This window comes from Electrona antarctica (genome assembly GCF_951216825.1).
Source record: "Electrona antarctica genome assembly, chromosome: 24".
NCBI classification, from domain to species: domain Eukaryota; kingdom Metazoa; phylum Chordata; class Actinopteri; order Myctophiformes; family Myctophidae; genus Electrona; species Electrona antarctica.
This window is the reverse complement of record NC_136803.1, coordinates 9,857,951-9,876,747: the sequence shown is the minus strand read 5'-3', so window position 1 is coordinate 9,876,747 and position 18,797 is coordinate 9,857,951. Positions and strand designations below refer to the sequence as shown.

The following is an 18,797-nucleotide window of genomic DNA, read 5'->3' as shown; positions in this document are numbered from 1 at the left end:
GGCCCAGGGCGGAGATCTCCGTCAAGTTCAAGTTCATGGTCAAGTGCCCAAGGCGGAGATTGCTAAATAGGACGGAGATTAATTATATTAAAACCGATCGCATCGCTCCACAGCCTAGGAGCGCTTGTTGCCCAAGAGTGACACGTCATCGAAAATGTTCCCTGCCTGTTTAGCTGACGAAAACGAAAATCTTAAAACGTTCATAACTCACGATCTAAATCATCCCGTCTAATTCTGAAAAAAGATCCTGTGTTTGACGGCCCTCCGCTGTCCAGTCGCTAGTCGCGATAGATTTATTCTTACCTCCCGTTGTTGTCGATCGACTCTAGAGTGGTGTGGCTATTGTTGGCTGCCATTCACAACAACTTCCGGTGCGCCGGTAAAAGTGGTCCGGGCGCTATAAATGATGGGCACATTTTAGTAATGGATTAAATAGGTCCGGGCAAGCAAGGTGTTAACTACTGTATGAAGCATGCTCTTGGTCATGATTCGATATTAAGTCACAGTAAAGATACAACATTGAGTATCTGTCCAGTTCACAGTGACGCAGGTCACGCAGGAAGTAAATGTTTTAACTCATGCAATGTGTGTCTTTCAGTACGTTTTAACAGCTGGCGACAGCCTGGTGTATTTTCTGGAAATGCTTTATTATGGCATTGGTTCCCAACCTCAGAAATGTTTTGGCTCTCCAAGTAGCAAGTACCATGATAATAACTGATGTTAAAATACAGGAGCGTATACCTGCCTTGTTCCATTCCTAAGACAATAATGCTGCTGCTCTGACAAAACTCTGTCTAATCACTAATCAGCAGGCGAGCCACCCCGCGTCCGAAACGGTTGAGAGATGACAGAGTTACCGTGTGGGGGTCCCTCTACTGTACCCTCTACTGTACTGTACTGTACTGGGACACCCAAAATCATCATATATACAGTTAATATGTGCGTGTGTGTGATGACATCGTCCGGCAATAGCCAATGAAATTCACGTGTTGCTTTGTTTACCCTCCGCGCGGAGCGGTGATACGTTTACATTACATACGGTGATGAAAGCGGGAACGCCCACTAGGAGATTTTTATCGCCCAGAGGCGCTGCCATTCGCCCGCTGTTAAAACGTAGGGTTTGTGTCCAGGAGCGTCGTCACCGCAGCAAGCTGCCCCGCGCCCTGCGAGGCCTGATGGGGGAAGCCAACATCCGCTACGCCCGCGGAGAGAAAGAGGACGCCATCCTGATGTGCATGGAGATCATCAGACAGGGTGAGGAACTGTGTACACGTTTACAACACGTCACAGCGCAACGTGTTGCAAGCTTGTAGATAGCCTATTTTGGGTTATTAGTTCTTTCAGTCTTCAAGAAAGCTCTAATGATCTCAGATATTTCACAATCGTTAATCTGAAATGTCTTCAACTGGTTAGCTGTATGGCTGCAGTACCAACACTTCATGTTACATATTGTGTTAACCCATTTAGGCCTGACGTCGAAATAAAAAAACGTTCGCTCTGAAAGAATATATATTCAAAGATTTGTGCCGCATTTTTACGATTAAAAAAAAATAGCAGACCTACAAGTTCATAGCGCGCCACTCGGTGGCGCGCTATGAGCTTGTAGATCTGCTATTTTTCAATAGCTAAAGCATAACATAATGCTTAGTTAAAATACCAAAAGGGGTTCCCGTCTATAATGGGTTAAGTGTGTAGGACACACGCCGCTAGTGCGTGGGGGCTCCTTTCACGCGGTTTCACAAATTACATATCAGGACTTGGCCCACAACATGTTTTCAGTCGTCTATTTAGCTCTAATCCATACCTTCCTTTCTTCCTCCTCACGCAGCTCCCCTGGCCTACGAGCCCTTCTCCACGCTGGCCATGATCTATGAGGACAACGAGGACGTGGACAAGGCGCTGCAGTTCGGGCTGATCGCCGCTCACCTCAACCCCTCGGACTGCGAGGAGTGGGTCAAGCTGGCCGAGATGTCCCTGGAGCAGGGCAACACGCGGCAGGCTGTGGTCTGCTACGGCAAGGGTGGGTCACATTTACACCTGTTCCACCTAGTCTCCATGAATCCTAGCTTACAACTGCAGCAAGTTGTGAGATTGTAGGTTGGCCATTTCTTTCCACGGGACACCTTATAAATCAGGTTTCAAGCAGTGGTGGAAAGTATTATTCAAGTATTTTTATTGAAGTTTGAGGACAAACAACAGATACATAACAATTACAAAACAGACACAGGACAAAACAACACCAGTACTCAACATTCATGTATAAAATAAAAAGGTCTGAAATACAATGTAAAAAACCACAAATTGTACATTAATGAAATCAACTAACTGAAATAAAATACAAAAAGATAAATGAAGGGGGGGGGGGGGGGGGGGGGGGCAGTGGTGGAAAGTAACTAAGTACAATTACTTAAGTACTGTACTTAAGTAACATTTTTTACTCTCTTGAATATTTCCAATTTCTAGTACTTTTACGCCACTACATCTCAGAGGCAAATATTGTACTTTTACTCCATTTATTTGAAAACTGTAGTTACTAGTTACTTTGTAGATTTTGATTACTATTTTCAAAACAAACAAAAAAAGCAACCACTTCAGCCCTATATACATTTCGGCCATTTGAAAATAGCAGATCTACAAGCTCACACTTGTGGATCTGCTATTTTCAAAAGATGTTTATACATTTGAAAACTTAAAATAGGACATTCTGCATGCAATGAGTACTTTTACTTTTGGTACTTTAAGTACATTTTGAAGCCAATACTTTTGTACTTTTAACTCAAGTACATATTGAATTCCGGTAAGTAGTACATTTTCCACCACTCATTTCAATGTGTCCTCCACGCCGACAGCCATCAAGTACGACCCCAGCAACGTGCGCTTCCTGTGGGAGCGCTCCAACCTCTACATGCAGCTCGGCGAGCACAAACAGTGCATGGACGGTTACCGACGCATCCTGTCCCTGCTGCCCATGGAGAGTGGACAGGACTTCATCCAGCTGTCCAAAGACATGGCCAAGTGAGTAGAGGTCCTGTCTGTCCCTGCTGCCCATGGAGAGTGGACAGGACTTCATCCAGCTGTCCAAAGACATGGCCAAGTGAGTAGAGGTCCTGTCTGTCCCTGTTGTCCAAAGACGTGGCCAAGTGAGTAGAGGTCCTGTCTGTCCCTGCTGCCCATGGAGAGCGGACAGGACTTCATCCAGCTGTCCAAAGACATGGCCAAGTGAGTAGAGGTCCTGTCTGTCCCTGCTGCCCATGGAGAGTGGACAGGACTTCATCCAGCTGTCCAAAGACGTGGCCAAGTGAGTAGAGGTCCTGTCTGTCCCTGCTGCCCATGGAGAGCGGACAGGACTTCATCCAGCTGTCCAAAGACATGGCCAAGTGAGTAGTGGTCCTGTCTGTCCCTGCTGCCCATGGAGAGTGGACAGGACTTCATCCAGCTGTCCAAAGACATGGCCAAGTGAGTAGAGGTCCTGTCTGTCCCTGTTGTCCAAAGACGTGGCCAAGTGAGTAGAGGTCCTGTCTGTCCCTGCTGCCCATGGAGAGCGGACAGGACTTCATCCAGCTGTCCAAAGACATGGCCAAGTGAGTAGAGGTCCTGTCTGTCCCTGCTGCCCATGGAGAGTGGACAGGACTTCATCCAGCTGTCCAAAGACATGGCCAAGTGAGTAGAGGTCCTGTCTGTCCCTGTTGTCCAAAGACATGGCCAAGTGAGTAGAGGTCCTGTCTGTCCCTGTTGTCCAAAGACATGGCCAAGTGAGTAGAGGTCCTGTCTGTCCCTGTTGTCCAAAGACGTGGCCAAGTGAGTAGAGGTCCTGTCTGTCCCTGTTGTCCAAAGACATGGCCAAGTGAGTAGAGGTCCTGTCTGTCCCTGTTGTCCAAAGACATGGCCAAGTGAGTAGAGGTCCTGTCTGTCCCTGTTGTCCAAAGACATGGCCAAGTGAGTAGAGGTCCTGTCTGTCCTTGTTGTCCAAAGACATGGCCAAGTGAGTAGAGGTCCTGTCTGTCCCTGTTGTCCAAAGACATGGCCAAGTGAGTAGAGGTCCTGTCTGTCCCTGTTGTCCAAAGACATGGCCAAGTGAGTAGAGGTCCTGTCTGTCCCTGTTGTCCAAAGACATGGCCAAGTGAGTAGAGGTCCTGTCTGTCCCTGTTGTCCAAAGACATGGCCAAGTGAGTAGGGGTCCTGTCTGTCCCTGTTGTTCAAAGACATGGCCAAGTGAGTAGAGGTCCTGTCTGTCCCTGTTGTCCAAAGACATGGCCAAGTGAGTAGAGGTCCTGTCTGTCCCTGTTGTCCAAAGACATGGCCAAGTGAGTAGAGGTCCTGTCTGTCCCTGTTGTCCAAAGACATGGCCAAGTGAGTAGAGGTCCTGTCTGTCCCTGTTGTCCAAAGACATGGCCAAGTGAGTAGAGGTCCTGTCTGTCCCTGTTGTCCAAAGACATGGCCAAGTGAGTAGAGGTCCTGTCTGTCCCTGTTGTCCAAAGACATGGCCAAGTGAGTAGGGGTCCTGTCTGTCCCTGTTGTTCAAAGACATGGCCAAGTGAGTAGAGGTCCTGTCTGTCCCTGTTGTCCAAAGACATGGCCAAGTGAGTAGAGGTCCTGTCTGTCCCTGTTGTCCAAAGACATGGCCAAGTGAGTAGAGGTCCTGTCTGTCCCTGTTGTCCAAAGACATGGCCAAGTGAGTAGAGGTCCTGTCTGTCCCTGTTGTCCAAAGACATGGCCAAGTGAGTAGAGGTCCTGTCTGTCCCTGTTGTCCAAAGACATGGCCAAGTGAGTAGAGGTCCTGTCTGTCCCTGTTGTCCAAAGACATGGCCAAGTGAGTAGAGGTCCTGTCTGTCCCTGTTGTCCAAAGACATGGCCAAGTGAGTAGAGGTCCTGTCTGTCCCTGTTGTCCAAAGACATGGCCAAGTGAGTAGAGGTCCTGTCTGTCCCTGTTGTCCAAAGACATGGCCAAGTGAGTAGAGGTCCTGTCTGTCCCTGTTGTCCAAAGACATGGCCAAGTGAGTAGAGGTCCTGTCTGTCCCTGTTGTCCAAAGACATGGCCAAGTGAGTAGAGGTCCTGTCTGTCCCTGTTGTCCAAAGACATGGCCAAGTGAGTAGAGGTCCTGTCTGTCCCTGTTGTCCAAAGACATGGCCAATTGAGTAGAGGTCCTGTCTGTCCCTGTTGTCCAAAGACATGGCCAAGTGAGTAGAGGTCCTGTCTGTCCCTGTTGTCCAAAGACATGGCCAAGTGAGTAGAGGTCCTGTCTGTCCCTGTTGTCCAAAGACATGGCCAAGTGAGTAGAGGTCCTGTCTGTCCCTGTTGTCCAAAGACATGGCCAAGTGAGTAGAGGTCCTGTCTGTCCCTGTTGTCCAAAGACATGGCCAAGTGAGTAGAGGTCCTGTCTGTCCCTGTTGTCCAAAGACATGGCCAAGTGAGTAGAGGTCCTGTCTGTCCCTGTTGTCCAAAGACATGGCCAAGTGAGTAGAGGTCCTGTCTGTCCCTGTTGTCCAAAGACATGGCCAAGTGAGTAGAGGTCCTGTCTGTCCCTGTTGTCCAAAGACATGGCCAAGTGAGTAGAGGTCCTGTCTGTCCCTGTTGTCCAAAGACATGGCCAAGTGAGTAGAGGTCCTGTCTGTCCCTGTTGTCCAAAGACATGACCAAGTGAGTAGAGGTCCTGTCTGTCCCTGTTGTCCAAATACATGGCCAAGTGAGTAGAGGTCCTGTCTGTCCCTGTTGTCCAAAGACATGGCCAAGTGAGTAGAGGTCCTGTCTGTCCCTGTTGTCCAAAGACATGGCCAAGTGAGTAGAGGTCCTGTCTGTCCCTGTTGTCCAAAGACATGGCCAAGTGAGTAGAGGTCCTGTCTGTCCCTGTTGTCCAAAGACATGGCCAAGTGAGTAGTGGTCCTGTCTGTCCCTGTTGTCCAAAGACATGGCCAAGTGAGTAGAGGTCCTGTCTGTCCCTGTTGTCCAAAGACATGGCCAAGTGAGTAGAGGTCCTGTCTGTCCCTGTTGTCCAAAGACATGACCAAGTGAGTAGAGGTCCTGTCTGTCCCTGTTGTCCAAAGACATGACCAAGTGAGTAGAGGTCCTGTCTGTCCCTGTTGTCCAAATACATGGCCAAGTGAGTAGAGGTCCTGTCTGTCCCTGTTGTTCAAAGACATGGCCAAGTGAGTATAGGTCCTGTCTGTCCCTGTTGTCCAAAGACATGGCCAAGTGAGTAGAGGTCCTGTCTGTCCCTGTTGTCCAAAGACATGGCCAAGTGAGTAGAGGTCCTGTCTGTCCCTGTTGTCCAAAGACATGGCCAAGTGAGTAGAGCTCCTGTCTGTCTCTGTTGTTCAAAGACATGGCCAAGTGAGTAGTGCTCCTGTCTGTCTCTGTTGTTCAAAGACATGGCCAAGTGAGTAGAGCTCCTGTCTGTCCCTGTTGTTCAAAGACATGGCCAAGTGAGTAGAGCTCCTGTCTGTCCCTGTTGTCCAAAGACATGGCCAAGTGAGTAGAGGTCCTGTCTGTCCCTGTTGTCCAAAGACATGGCCAAGTGAGTAGAGCTCCTGTCTGTCCCTGTTGTCCAAAGACATGGCCAAGTGAGTAGAGGTCCTGTCTGTCCCTGTTGTCCAAAGACATGGCCAAGTGAGTAGAGCTCATCCTGTCCCTGTTAGAGGACAGGACTTATCATAACGCTCTTATCATCATACATCACATTCCGTACTCAGCCAATCAAATCATCACAAAAGTCATTCCGCCAATCACTTTTGGCATCTTCAATTAGGAGGGGATGGCGCCCCTCAAAAATAGCAGGGGGGCGATGCATGTTTTACAAGTGTGTGTGTGTGTGTGTGTGTGTGTGTGTGTGTGTGTGTGTGTGTGTGTGTGTGTGTGTGTGTGTGTGTGTGTGTGTGTGTGTGTGTGTGTGTGTGTGTGTGTGTGTGTGTGTGTGTGTGTGTGTGTGTGTGTGTGTGTGTGTGTGTGTGTGTGTGTGTGTGTGTGTGTGTGTGTGTGTGTGTGTGTGTGTGCAGGAGTTACTATGAGAGCAACGACCTACCCTCTGCTCTGGGGGTGATGGAGGAAGCCCTGGCCAGACACCCTGACCTCATCACCCATGAGCTCACCAACATGGCCGCCGAGCTGTTCATCGCCAACCACCAGCACAGCAAGGCCATGAAGGTAACAAACTCCCACCTCTGGGTGCATTCAGAAGTGTGTTCAGTAAAGTTGAAGGGTCTGAAAGCATGTGCGTGTGTGCGCGTGCATGTGTGTGTGTGCGTGTGTGTCATAGATTCTGGTCCAGTTCTGTGGGATAGTCTTGGTGAGAGATGAAGTACGCACGACAGACGCTCCGTCGGTTCAGATGGAGCAGATGAGTATGAAGGAGGAGGAGAAAGAGAAGGAGAAGGAGAAGGGGGAGGAGGCGAAGGAGGAGGAGGAGAAGAAGGGGGAGGAGCAGGAGGAGAAGAAGGAGAATGAGGCCACAGAGTCAACCACAGAAGAAGTGGTAAAAGAAGAGATCCTTGGTGAGTTGGTCCTGTTAAATAATATATAGATACTGTACATCAGTCAGTGGTTCCCACACTTTTTCACGTCAAGGACCCCAATTGATACTTACCATCAATTGACACTAAGAGAAGATTTTTACAGCTCTAGCAGTGATTCTCAACCTGTATAATTTCAAGGACCCCCAGTTTGACATGCATTAGTCTACGGACCCCCATTTAATGTAATTTCTATCTCTGAGACCCCAATGTATATTGTAAAGTTAATTTAACAGACCCATAAGGGTCCATTTGGTTCCAAACTATCATTTAGCTTGGGGCTTTGATTTGGCACTCCTCAATTTGAATCACATTTCGCTCACCCCAGAGTTGTGGGTGACCAATCAGAGCCCACTATTCAAAGTGAGCCCTTTTTTTGGAATCTGTTTGTAACCGACCCTTGGAAATAAATTTCCAGGCTAATATCTATGCAGTGATATTAGTCTGGCCATGCCAGGCTAATACAATGTCTACGATATGCCGTTTCAAAGATATCGTATATGTCGTGATATGTCGTGATGCACATTCTATGATGTATTCTTCTGCAGAACGATGGTTTCGTTCGCCAAAAATAATCCATATGTTGGTCTAAACGGTCTCTTACTGCTTTTTCTTTTTTTGTTTTTTGTTACCTTGTAGGTTGTTGTACTGTTAAGTAACTTGGAAAAAAAACATAAAAACCGCAAAAACAATTAATATTGTGATAATTTTGTGTATCGTGATGCTGCTTGAAAAGAATATGGTGAAACTATATTTTCCCATATCGACCTCCTTTGGGTCGTGATTGCATTAATTCTTTTCTTACATTCCAAATAAACATTAACTGGACACATTGTTGTTGGAAAATTGACAATGGAAAATTGGTACCGAAATGTTTTGTTTTTAAACCACTGGCATGTTATCGCATAATATAACTGCTATCGCAAAATGATAGATAAACAATGAAATGTATCCAATATGTCCAGGAGAAATAAAGGAGGTGGAGATAGAAGACAGCGTGCCGGTGGACATCAGAGCCAAACTGATGGTCTGTCTGATCCACCAGCAGATCTTCAAACCCCTGGAGGTAAGTCTGTCTCATACACCAGCAGAATCACTTTATTTCTTATTGTCTCCACCAGCCGAAGGCATAACTATGGAATGAACTCCCCATTGCAATCAGAACTGCAGAGCTTAGCCCGTAGCACTTGCCGTAGCACTTTCCCTAGCCTCGACGACCTTACAGGCAAAGGTTCAATTTATGTCATTTAGATAGCATTCTATGTAGACATACAGTAACACTCTATAGTGTGTACGCATAGTTTCATTATAGAGATTTTCCACTGTTGGATGGATGTTAGGTTCTTAGCTTACGTATGATTCTTGAATGATGACATTTTGTATTATGTATTACTGGTGATGTATTTCCATGTGTTGTTCTTGCTTACTGTACGTCACTCTGGATTAACCCATTATGGGAACCCCTTTTTGTAACTATACCTTTCAAGACAGTCAGGAACCCATAGTGTGTGTGTGCGCACGTGCGTGTCTGTAATTATTTCTTTTGTAATTTTTGAATAAATATTTGAAGGTTTTCAGAAAACTTGGGCCATAGTCCTACATGGGGTTCAGAGCGTCTGCTAAATGCCTACATTGTAAATGGTCTAGGCGCTGCTGACAGAGATGATGGAGCAGAGTCCAGAGGAGGTAGGAGACCTGTATCTGGACGTGGCTGAAGCCTATCTGGATCAGGGCCAGTATACGTCGGCCCTGCCGCTGCTGTCTGCCCTGGTGACGTCTGAGAAATACAACCTAGCTGTGGTGTGGCTGAGGCACGCTGGTATGAGACGCACGCGCACACGCACGCACACACACGCACGCACACACACAGAAATATATGTAGTAAACTTGTGGTTGCATCAACTGTCACCATGCAAGACAGAGCTCTTGTACATGCATCAACTCTATTGAAATGAGTGCCTCACACCATGCTGTGCAGAAAACGTACAACTGTGGCTATCATGGATTAAAGTTCTCTGTCGCTACGACTGATTTCAGTCATTTGGATTGAGTCCATAGAAGCCAGCGTGTCTTCTGTGAAAGCAATAGCATGCTGCGCACCGAAAATAGCAGATCTACTAGCTCACAACTGCGACGTGTCACCCAACAGACCCATGTAAAGACCAATCGACAAAAGGAAAAACAAAGCTGGTACCTTATCACATTTGTGAAGACGGCTACTATTGCAACTTATTTTGGGTTATGCCCCTTTTTAGCTTAGATTGACTGGCCTATCATATATTGACCCTCTCTCTCTCTCCCCCCAGAGTGTTTGAAGGCGTTGGGTCATATTGACTCTCTCTCTCCCTCTCCCTCCAGAGTGTTTGAAGGCGTTGGGTCATATTGACTCTCTCTCTCCCTCTCCCTCCAGAGTGTTTGAAGGCGTTGGGTCATATTGACTCTCTCTCCCTCTCCCTCCAGAGTGTTTGAAGGCGTTGGGTCATATTTACTCTCTCTCTCCCTCCAGAGTGTTTGAAGGCGTTGGGTCATATTGACTCTCTCTCTCCCTCTCCCCCCAGAGTGTTTGAAGGCGTTGGGTCATATTGACTCTCTCTCTCCCTCTCCCTCCAGAGTGTTTGAAGGCGTTGGGTCATATTTACTCTCTCTCTCCCTCTCCCCCCAGAGTGTTTGAAGGCGTTGGGTCATATTGACTCTCTCTCTCCCTCTCCCTCCAGAGTGTTTGAAGGCGTTGGGTCATATTGACTCTCCCTCTCCCCCCAGAGTGTTTGAAGGCGTTGGGTCATATTGACTCTCTCTCTCTCTCTCCCTCCAGAGTGTTTGAAGGCGTTGGGTCATATTGACTCTCCCTCTCCCCCCAGAGTGTTTGAAGGCGTTGGGTCATATTGACTCTCTCTCTCCCTCTCCCCCCAGAGTGTTTGAAGGCGTTGGGTCATATTGACTCTCTCTCCCCCTCTCCCCCCAGAGTGTTTGAAGGCGTTGGGTCATATTGACTCTCCCTCTCCCCCCAGAGTGTTTGAAGGCGTTGGGTCATATTGACTCTCCCTCTCCCTCCAGAGTGTTTGAAGGTGTTTGGTCATATTGACTCTCCCTCTCCCCCAGAGTGTTTGAAGGTGTTTGGTCATATTGACTCTCCCTCTCCCCCCAGAGTGTTTGAAGGCATTGGGTCATATTGACTCTCTCTCTCCCTCTCCCTCCAGAGTGTTTGAAGGCGTTGGGTCATATTGACTCTCTCTCTCTCCCTCTCCCCCCAGAGTGTTTAAAGGCATTGGGTCATATTGACTCTCTCTCTCCTTCTCCCCCCAGAGTGTTTGAAGGCGTTGGGTCATATTGACTCTCTCTCCCTCTCCCCCCAGAGTGTTTGAAGGCGTTGGGTCATATTGACTCTCCCTCTCCCCCCAGAGTGTTTGAAGGCGTTGGGTCATATTGACTCTCTCTCTCCCTCTCCCTCCAGAGTGTTTGAAGGCGTTGGGTCATATTGACTCTCTCTCTCCCTCTCCCCCCAGAGTGTTTGAAGGCGTTGGGTCATATTGACTCTCTCTCTCCCTCTCCCCCCAGAGTGTTTGAAGGCGTTGGGTCATATTGACTCTCTCTCTCTCCCTCTCCCCCCAGAGTGTTTGAAGGCGTTGGGTCATATTGACTCTCTCTCTCCCTCTCCCTCCAGAGTGTTTGAAGGCGTTGGGTCATATTGACTCTCTCCCTCTCCCCCCAGAGTGTTTGAAGGCGTTGGGTCATATTGACTCTCTCTCTCCCTCTCCCTCCAGAGTGTTTGAAGGCGTTGGGTCATATTGACTCTCTCTCTCCCTCTCCCTCCAGAGTGTTTGAAGGCGTTGGGTCATATTGACTCTCTCTCTCTCTCTCCCCCCAGAGTGTTTGAAGGCGTTGGGTCATATTGACTCTCTCTCTCTCCCTCTCCCCCCAGAGTGTTTGAAGGCGTTGGGTCATATTGACTCTCTCTCTCCCTCTCCCTCCAGAGTGTTTGAAGGCGTTGGGTCATATTGACTCTCTCTCTCCCTCTCCCTCCAGAGTGTTTGAAGGCGTTGGGTCATATTGACTCTCTCTCTCTCTCTCTCCCCCCAGAGTGTTTGAAGGCGTTGGGTCATATTGACTCTCTCTCTCCCTCTCCCCCCAGAGTGTTTGAAGGCGTTGGGTCATATTGACTCTCCCTCTCCCCCCAGAGTGTTTGAAGGCGTTGGGTCATATTGACTCTCCCTCTCCCCCTCCCTCCAGAGTGTTTGAAGGCGTTGGGTCATATTGACTCTCTCTCTCTCCCTCTCCCTCCAGAGTGTTTGAAGGCGTTGGGTCATATTGACTCTCTCTCTCCCTCTCCCCCCCAGAGTGTTTGAAGGCGTTGGGTCATATTGACTCTCTCTCTCCCTCTCCCCCCCAGAGTGTTTGAAGGCGTTGGGTCATATTGACTCTCTCTCTCCCTCTCCCTCCAGAGTGTTTGAAGGCGTTGGGTCATATTGACAATGCAGCAGAGAGCTACAACAGGGTGGTCCTGATGGCCCCCCAGCACCTCGAAGCCCGCCTGTGCCTGTCGACGCTGCATCAGCAGCTGGGTCGTCCGGAAATGGCCCTGAAGGCTCTGGAACCAATGTACGACCCCGACACTCTGGCACAGGACTCCTCCGCTACTCAGCAGGTCACCTTCCTGACATCATTTTCTACACAATGCCAATGTCAACATTTCTCGCATATATCGCTTAAACCCGCCTGTCGTTGATTTCTATTAATCCAGAATTAATATTATATTTACCGTATAAAAAAAATCACACCTGTGTGAAGTGATGGGCACTTTACCAACCCTTATCATCTTACATCATCGCCATATCAACATATGCCGATTTGCTCAGTGACAGACAAAACAAACATTAAACTCTGTCCATTGTCAATGGCGTTTTTAATGTTTGTCTAGGAAAGACAAACATTAAACCTGTGTATAGGAGGGGCTAGCGCCCCTCAAATTACAAGAGGGTTGCGCATACCCAGGCCCTCGCTGGTGCTGGACAAAGGTAGATACCGTTCAAAAGAAACAGCTAACACTAAAATGTTTTTTTTAGTGTTAGCTGAAAGTGTTAAAGCACTTTGTGACTGTCTGTGAAAGGTGCTCTACAAATAAACTTGACTTCCTTACCACTGCAGGAGCTGAAGCTGCTTCTCCAACGCTCCACTCTGCTGCAGACCCAGGGCAAAGTCCAGGAGAACATAGACACCATGCTCACCATGCTGGCCATGCTGCTGAAGGTGACTAGCCCATTTAGGACCGAGACCAGATTCTACAAGATGTTGTCTTCTAAGACAGTTTTCATATATCAGTTGGTTCTCAAACTATTTCATGCCAAGGACCCCAAAATGTTATGTGAACACGTTCTCTTTATTAGCTCTTAAAGGATTCATGACATTCATTTTCATTTTTTTTCATTTTTTTCTTTTAGGTTTTTAGAAAACCTAAAAAAAGAAAAATGTACCCCCAGTTGTTCTGTTTGCTGCTATGGTAAACCAATCCAATTCCAACCAACAACTTCAACACAACAGAGGCAGACGGCCAGACAGACGCCTGATGTGTTTGTTGTTGTTGTTGGGTCATTTCAGGGCTTTGGGGGGGACAGTATTTGAAGCCATTTAAATGTTAAAATCTCAATTTAGCCTACATTTAGGTGGGCCTTTCTATGAAAGAATGATTATCAAGTGTGATGCAGAAACATGAGAAAAAACATGGCTCGCTTGCCTGTGGGGCCACCACTTAATCACTAGAGGGGTGTGTTTCGACATTTAGAAAGTATATTGTGTGTGTGTGTGTGTGTGTGTGTAACAGGTAGCGATGCAGCGTGCCCGGGTGTGTGCGCGTTTGGTGTCTGAATCTGGCCAACGTCACATGAAGCTGGTGAAGCTCAAAAGCGTGCTGTCAGATATCGAGGACCCGGAGGCTGCTTACCAGGACATCATGGGTATGTGTGTACAGTTATGGTGTGTGTGTGATTGGGGGGGGGGTGTGGGGGGGTGCATACGTTGGTTAGACATACTAACAGTCCGACAGGCATTAGTTCGACAACACCGTCGCTCCTGACATGCGCTGTCGGTTGCAACTAATCTGTGGCAGGTTAGAACTAACCCGTGGCAGGTTAAAACTAACCCATGGCTCCCGACATGTGTGGCAGGTTAAAACTAACCCGTGGCTCCCGACATGCGTAGCAGGTTAAAACTAAGCCGTGGCAGGTTAAAACTAACCCGTGGCTCCCGACATGCGTAGCAGGTTAAAACTAAGCCGTGGCAGGTTAAAACTATCCCGTGGCTCCCGATATGGGTGGCAGGTTAACAGTGCTATATAAATGCACCATTTTCCATTTACCTTTGGCCAGCGTCCTCTCCAGGGAGGACTGGTGGCTGTGTGTATATATGCAGTTATATTTATTCATTAGGTAATGTGAGAACGTATGCACATTATGCTGATCTATTTATTCATTAGATCAGGGGTTCTCAACGTTTTTGGCCGGGGACCCCCGAAAATGCTTTGGCAACGTCTCGGGGCCCCCTCCCGACCCCCAATATAAATTGACTGCTACAATAACCTTAAACCATTTTGGGCGGGAACCCCTTTTGGTGTTTTAAGCATTGTTATAATTTAGCTATTTAAAAATAGCAGATCTACAAGCTCATAGCTTGTAGAAAAAAAAAACATTTTTTTTTTTTTTTTTTTTTAATAATTTGGGGACCCCCTAAAATATTTTGGCGACCCCCCGAGGGGTCGCGACCCACGGGTTGAGAACCCCTGCATTAGATAATGTGTGAATATATGCTGATTCATTAGGTAAGGCCAGCGTCCTCTCCAGGGAGGACTGGTGGCAGTTGGTGTGTCGCTGTGTGTGCGTCCTGTGCGACGTGCAGCGCTACAAGGAGGCGGAGCTGCTGGTCGACTCGTCCATGGAGTTCGTGGTCTTCTACGAGAACAAAGCCAAGAGGAAGGAGCTGGAGTTCTTCGGCCTGTCGGCCGCCTTCCTCGACAAGAACTACCGCCGCGCCTATGACTACATCAGGTACGGGATAGTGTTGACTTCACGGGTGTGATTTTTATTAAATGCGTCATCATTCTTTTGTACATTTAAATTATTTGTCATATCTGCACTGTGCAATTCATGATTATGAAGCCTAAAAACCCAAACAGAAATTACATGTGTATTCATATTTTCCAATGCTCAATGCCAAATCTTAAATCTCTCTGTCTCTCTCTTCAATAGGTTGATGCTAATGGACAATGTCGAACGCCCTCAGCTCTGGAACATTTTCAACCAGGTGAGCAAGCATCGCTCCTGTACCATGCATTATGCAAGGCATATTGTATATAGTTAATAATAATGACCCGACAGGATGTTTAACCCATTTTGGGCGGGAACCCCTTTTGGTGTTTTAAACATTGTTATAATTTAGCTATTGAAAAATAGCAGATCTACAAGCTCATAGCGCGCCACCGAGTGGCGCGCTACGAGCTTGTAGGTCTGCTATTCTTGAAAAATCGTGAAAATATTTATTTCAGAAAAAAATTAAATTAATTTTGAGGTCTATTTAAACATCCTGAAGGGCATTATCTTTCAACAACTATCGGCGCGTCATGCATTATCCCGCTTATTGCACGGCTACTTTATTCATAAATTAATTCATTTATTAACAACAAAACGAGGTATTTCCTTGCTTACGGTAATGATTTGAAAGAATTCAATGTGTCGCGCTGGCTGTCTGCCCAGCTGCTGCACAGTCGCCAGTGTTGATTTCTCTCTTCAAATGTTTTCAAAAGTATACTTGAGAGCTACGATTAGTTGCAAATGACATAGTGTGTTTGTTTACATGGCTGTCATGTTGGATACAGCATACAATCCAAGCAGCGCAGCCAGGTGCTCTGAGGCCTCGATTAGACAGCGGTCTGTTATAGAGCGGAGCGGTCTGTTATCCAGAAATAACACACTCACATGGATGAGCGTGTGGCGATTAGTGTCACGCCGGTCCCCTGAAGTGCCCCGAATCCATTTTCCAGTGTGTGTTGGTGGTTGGTTGATTGAAAAATGGATTAAAGGATTGTAGAATGGGTACATTTCAAAAGAAAGTAAAGGGTCAATACAAATTAAGCTACGAGGATAAAAACAGAAAAAGCACTAAGACTTGTTTTCATCAGGGTCCTCAATTCACCAAGACATTTAAAGACGTGCCAATAGAGGGTATGTGCATGACATCATCATCAAACCAGGAAGTTATGCAGGAACGCCTACTGAGTGGCAAAAAACTACTTTCTGGCCTTGACAGCCCATACATCCACACAGAAAAGTCATATCTGATTGCATTAAACAACATTAAACGATGTTAAACTCACTTTGCCTGTTGCTTTACCACTCGATTTGCCACTCGATGTGCCATTCACTTTAAGCATGCGCATACTCTCTATACACTCATCTATGCAAAATAGAAATAATACGCATCAAATTCACAGTTAGGAAAAAAGGAATATGTGAACACTATAGAAAAATAGAGGGGGGGGGGGGCTTAACCATTTTTTACAGGGGCCTGTTTCGAATTGCAGCCTCCCATAAGTGCTCTTTGAGAGCAGTTTTGAAGGAGTCTAGGGATTCACATGTCTTAATGGCTGTTGGTAGGGCGTTCCACATTTTCGTGGCATAGGAGCAGAATGAATTTAATCCCTTGTTTGAGCCGTATCTGGGTTGCATTATGGTTTGTTGAACTCCCTCTGGTGTTGTGAGAGTGGACTTCGTTGACATACCACTCATTTTCAACATTTTACCATGTCATTAATATACCTTAGAGGTGTTGTGTGGAAACAATAAAAAAGTCCCCCCCATTCTGTGTTTCCTAGAAAAATCATTAACAAAAAAATCATTAACATGGTGAATCACATCTTGATGACATCATCAAGATGTGATTCACCATGTTAATGATTTTTTTCAGACCTCCAGTTCTAGGAAACACAGAATAGGGGGACTTTTTTTTAATTATTTCTACATAACAGCTGTAAGGTATAATAATGTAGTAAAATGTTGAAAATGAGTGGAATGCCCCTTTAAGGAATTTGGACGGGTACCGTTGAATGCCACTGACCTTGTCCCTTTATCTTTGCAGAGGTTTGCATGATCTGCACATTTCACAATGTAGATATTATGTCCACTAGGGGGAGTAGAGAGCTATATAAAATCTCCCACCAGTCAAATCAACAGAGAGAGAGAGAGAGGGGCTAAAAATGACTGTGGTTTGGGTTTTTATTAATTTGTTGTATAAATCAAACATCATACATAATTTTTTTTTCCCTAAATCATGACAATTTTCGGAATGTTTTGAGGCACATTTTAACGATTTTTCAAAAATAGCAGACCTACAAGTTCATAGCGCGCCACTCGGTGGCGCGCTATGAGCTTGTAGATCTGCTATTTTTCAATAGCTAAATTATAACAATGTTTAAAACACCAAAAGGGGTTCCCGCCCCAAAATGGGTTAATGGTTAATGTGGTTAAACGCTAACGTGACATGGATGCGTTCCAGGTCTCAATGGATTAATGTTGACACTAATATTACGTCACGTCATTAACAACTAATAATGTTCTACAAGTTGTAACATGATCACATGAGACACTAAAACTGTATTATGCCCACTCGTTTCAAGTGAGATGTTAGTGGTGGGTATCTTGGTGGGTGGTGTAGCGAATCTTGTAGACCAGACCCATTGCAAGTTGCTGTACTCGACTGCCGTCAAACCCTAAAGCCAAATTCCAACACCCCAAATCTCGTCTACTTGCTCACTCACACCTGGTCACTCCAGCTCCAGTGTTACGGTGAAATTGAATGAATGAATGAATGAAAAACTTTGAATGAATGAAAAACTTTATTCCGAACATTATAAAAAATTAGACAAAAGTCAAAGAATTAAAATAAGTTCAATATAGAACAAATAAAATAATATTCCAAAAAAAAAGCAACAACAACAAAAAAAAAACAAGCCTCACTGGCTGCAAGTATAATTATTATTATTTATTTTTTTACTTTTATATATGTTCGGAAAGGAGTAGGGAGAAGTTAAAAAACTTATATAACCCTACCCCTTAATAACTTAAATTCAGCGTCATCGCTTTTTGGTGACCTATGAAATATGCTTTTTTTGGTGACCTATGAAATATGCGACAATCATGTAGTAACTAAACTGACTAACCTTTTAATAATAGAGAAGATATATCATGAATGAATACCGAAACCAGATCTAATCATTAAGGATAGTTTATGCATGTACTATGTGTACAATGTAAACTCTTAATTTCCATTTCCCAGCCATTCAGTTGCAAAAATAATAATAATGATGATAATAATTTGGGGACCCCGAGGGGGGGTTCTTAACCCACGGGTTGAGAACCCCTGTAGTAGACCACATCACCGTGACACTGCCATGCTGGAGTGAGCGAGTGTGAGTGAGCGGGTGGCCGAGATTTTGGGTATTGGAATTTGGCTTAACCCATTTTGGGCGGGAACCCCTTTTGGTGTTAGCATTATTTTATGCTTTAGCTATTGAAAAATAGCAGATCTACAAGCTCGTAGCGCGCCACCGAGTGGCGCGCTACGAGCTTGTAGGTCTGCTATTTTTTTTAAATCGAAGAACGACTGACATAGAAACATAGCTTTTTCAGAAAACTGTCAGGATGTAGAAGACATTTTTAGAATCTGATCTCAGGTCAAAATGGGTTAAGAGTCTTGTTGTTGTTGTTGTTGTTGTTGTCCTGCAGGTGACCATGAACTCTCAGGACCAGCGGCATCACCGCTTCTGTCTGCGTCTGATGTTGAAGAACCCTGAAAACCTGGCCCTGTGTGTCCTGTGTGGTCACAATGCCCTGGTGTCTGGAAGCTTCAAACACGCTCTGGGTAAAACCTGGCCCTGTGTGTCCTGTGTGGTCACAATGCCCTTGTGTCTGGAAGCTTCAAACACGCTCTGGGTAAAACCTGGCCCTGTGTGTCCTGTGTGGTCACAATGCCCTTGTGTCTGGAAGCTTCAAACACGCTCTGGGTAAAACCTGGCCCTGTGTGTCCTGTGTGGTCACAATGCCCTGGTATCTGGAAGCTTCAAACACGCTCTGGGTACACACCGGGTACACACCGGGCACGCACGCACGCACGCACGCACGCACGCACGCACGCACGCACGCACGCACACACGCACACACACACACACTCTAACGGTACCACTTTAGTATTTGCCCGTGAGCCAGTCTGAGTCCTATACCTATTACGTTATTAGCGGAGAGCTCCGCTAATAA

General features: G+C 46.3%; 1 protein-coding gene across 5 annotated transcripts in view; it reads left to right on the top strand.

Moving 5' to 3' along the window:
* LOC306917248 (general transcription factor 3C polypeptide 3-like) overlaps positions 1-18,797 on the top strand; it is a 30,283-nt gene that overhangs the window by 5,755 nt on the left and 5,731 nt on the right. For 4 of the 5 annotated variants that reach the window (XM_079495388.1, XM_079495389.1, XM_079495391.1 and 1 more), the window contains exons 5-17: positions 1,131-1,254; positions 1,829-2,020; positions 2,850-3,015; positions 6,991-7,138; positions 7,251-7,485; positions 8,469-8,569; positions 9,151-9,322; positions 11,943-12,145; positions 12,646-12,747; positions 13,319-13,451; positions 14,312-14,537; positions 14,739-14,793; positions 18,270-18,405. In XM_079495388.1, coding sequence (XP_079351514.1) covers positions 1,131-1,254; positions 1,829-2,020; positions 2,850-3,015; positions 6,991-7,138; positions 7,251-7,485; positions 8,469-8,569; positions 9,151-9,322; positions 11,943-12,145; positions 12,646-12,747; positions 13,319-13,451; positions 14,312-14,537; positions 14,739-14,793; positions 18,270-18,405 — 1,993 coding nt within the window. Of the gene's footprint in view, positions 1-1,130; positions 1,255-1,828; positions 2,021-2,849; positions 3,016-6,990; positions 7,139-7,250; positions 7,486-8,468; positions 8,570-9,150; positions 9,323-11,942; positions 12,146-12,645; positions 12,748-13,318; positions 13,452-14,311; positions 14,563-14,738; positions 14,794-18,269; positions 18,406-18,797 lie in introns of all 5 variants that reach the window. The other variant, XR_013789126.1, reaches the window with a different exon arrangement.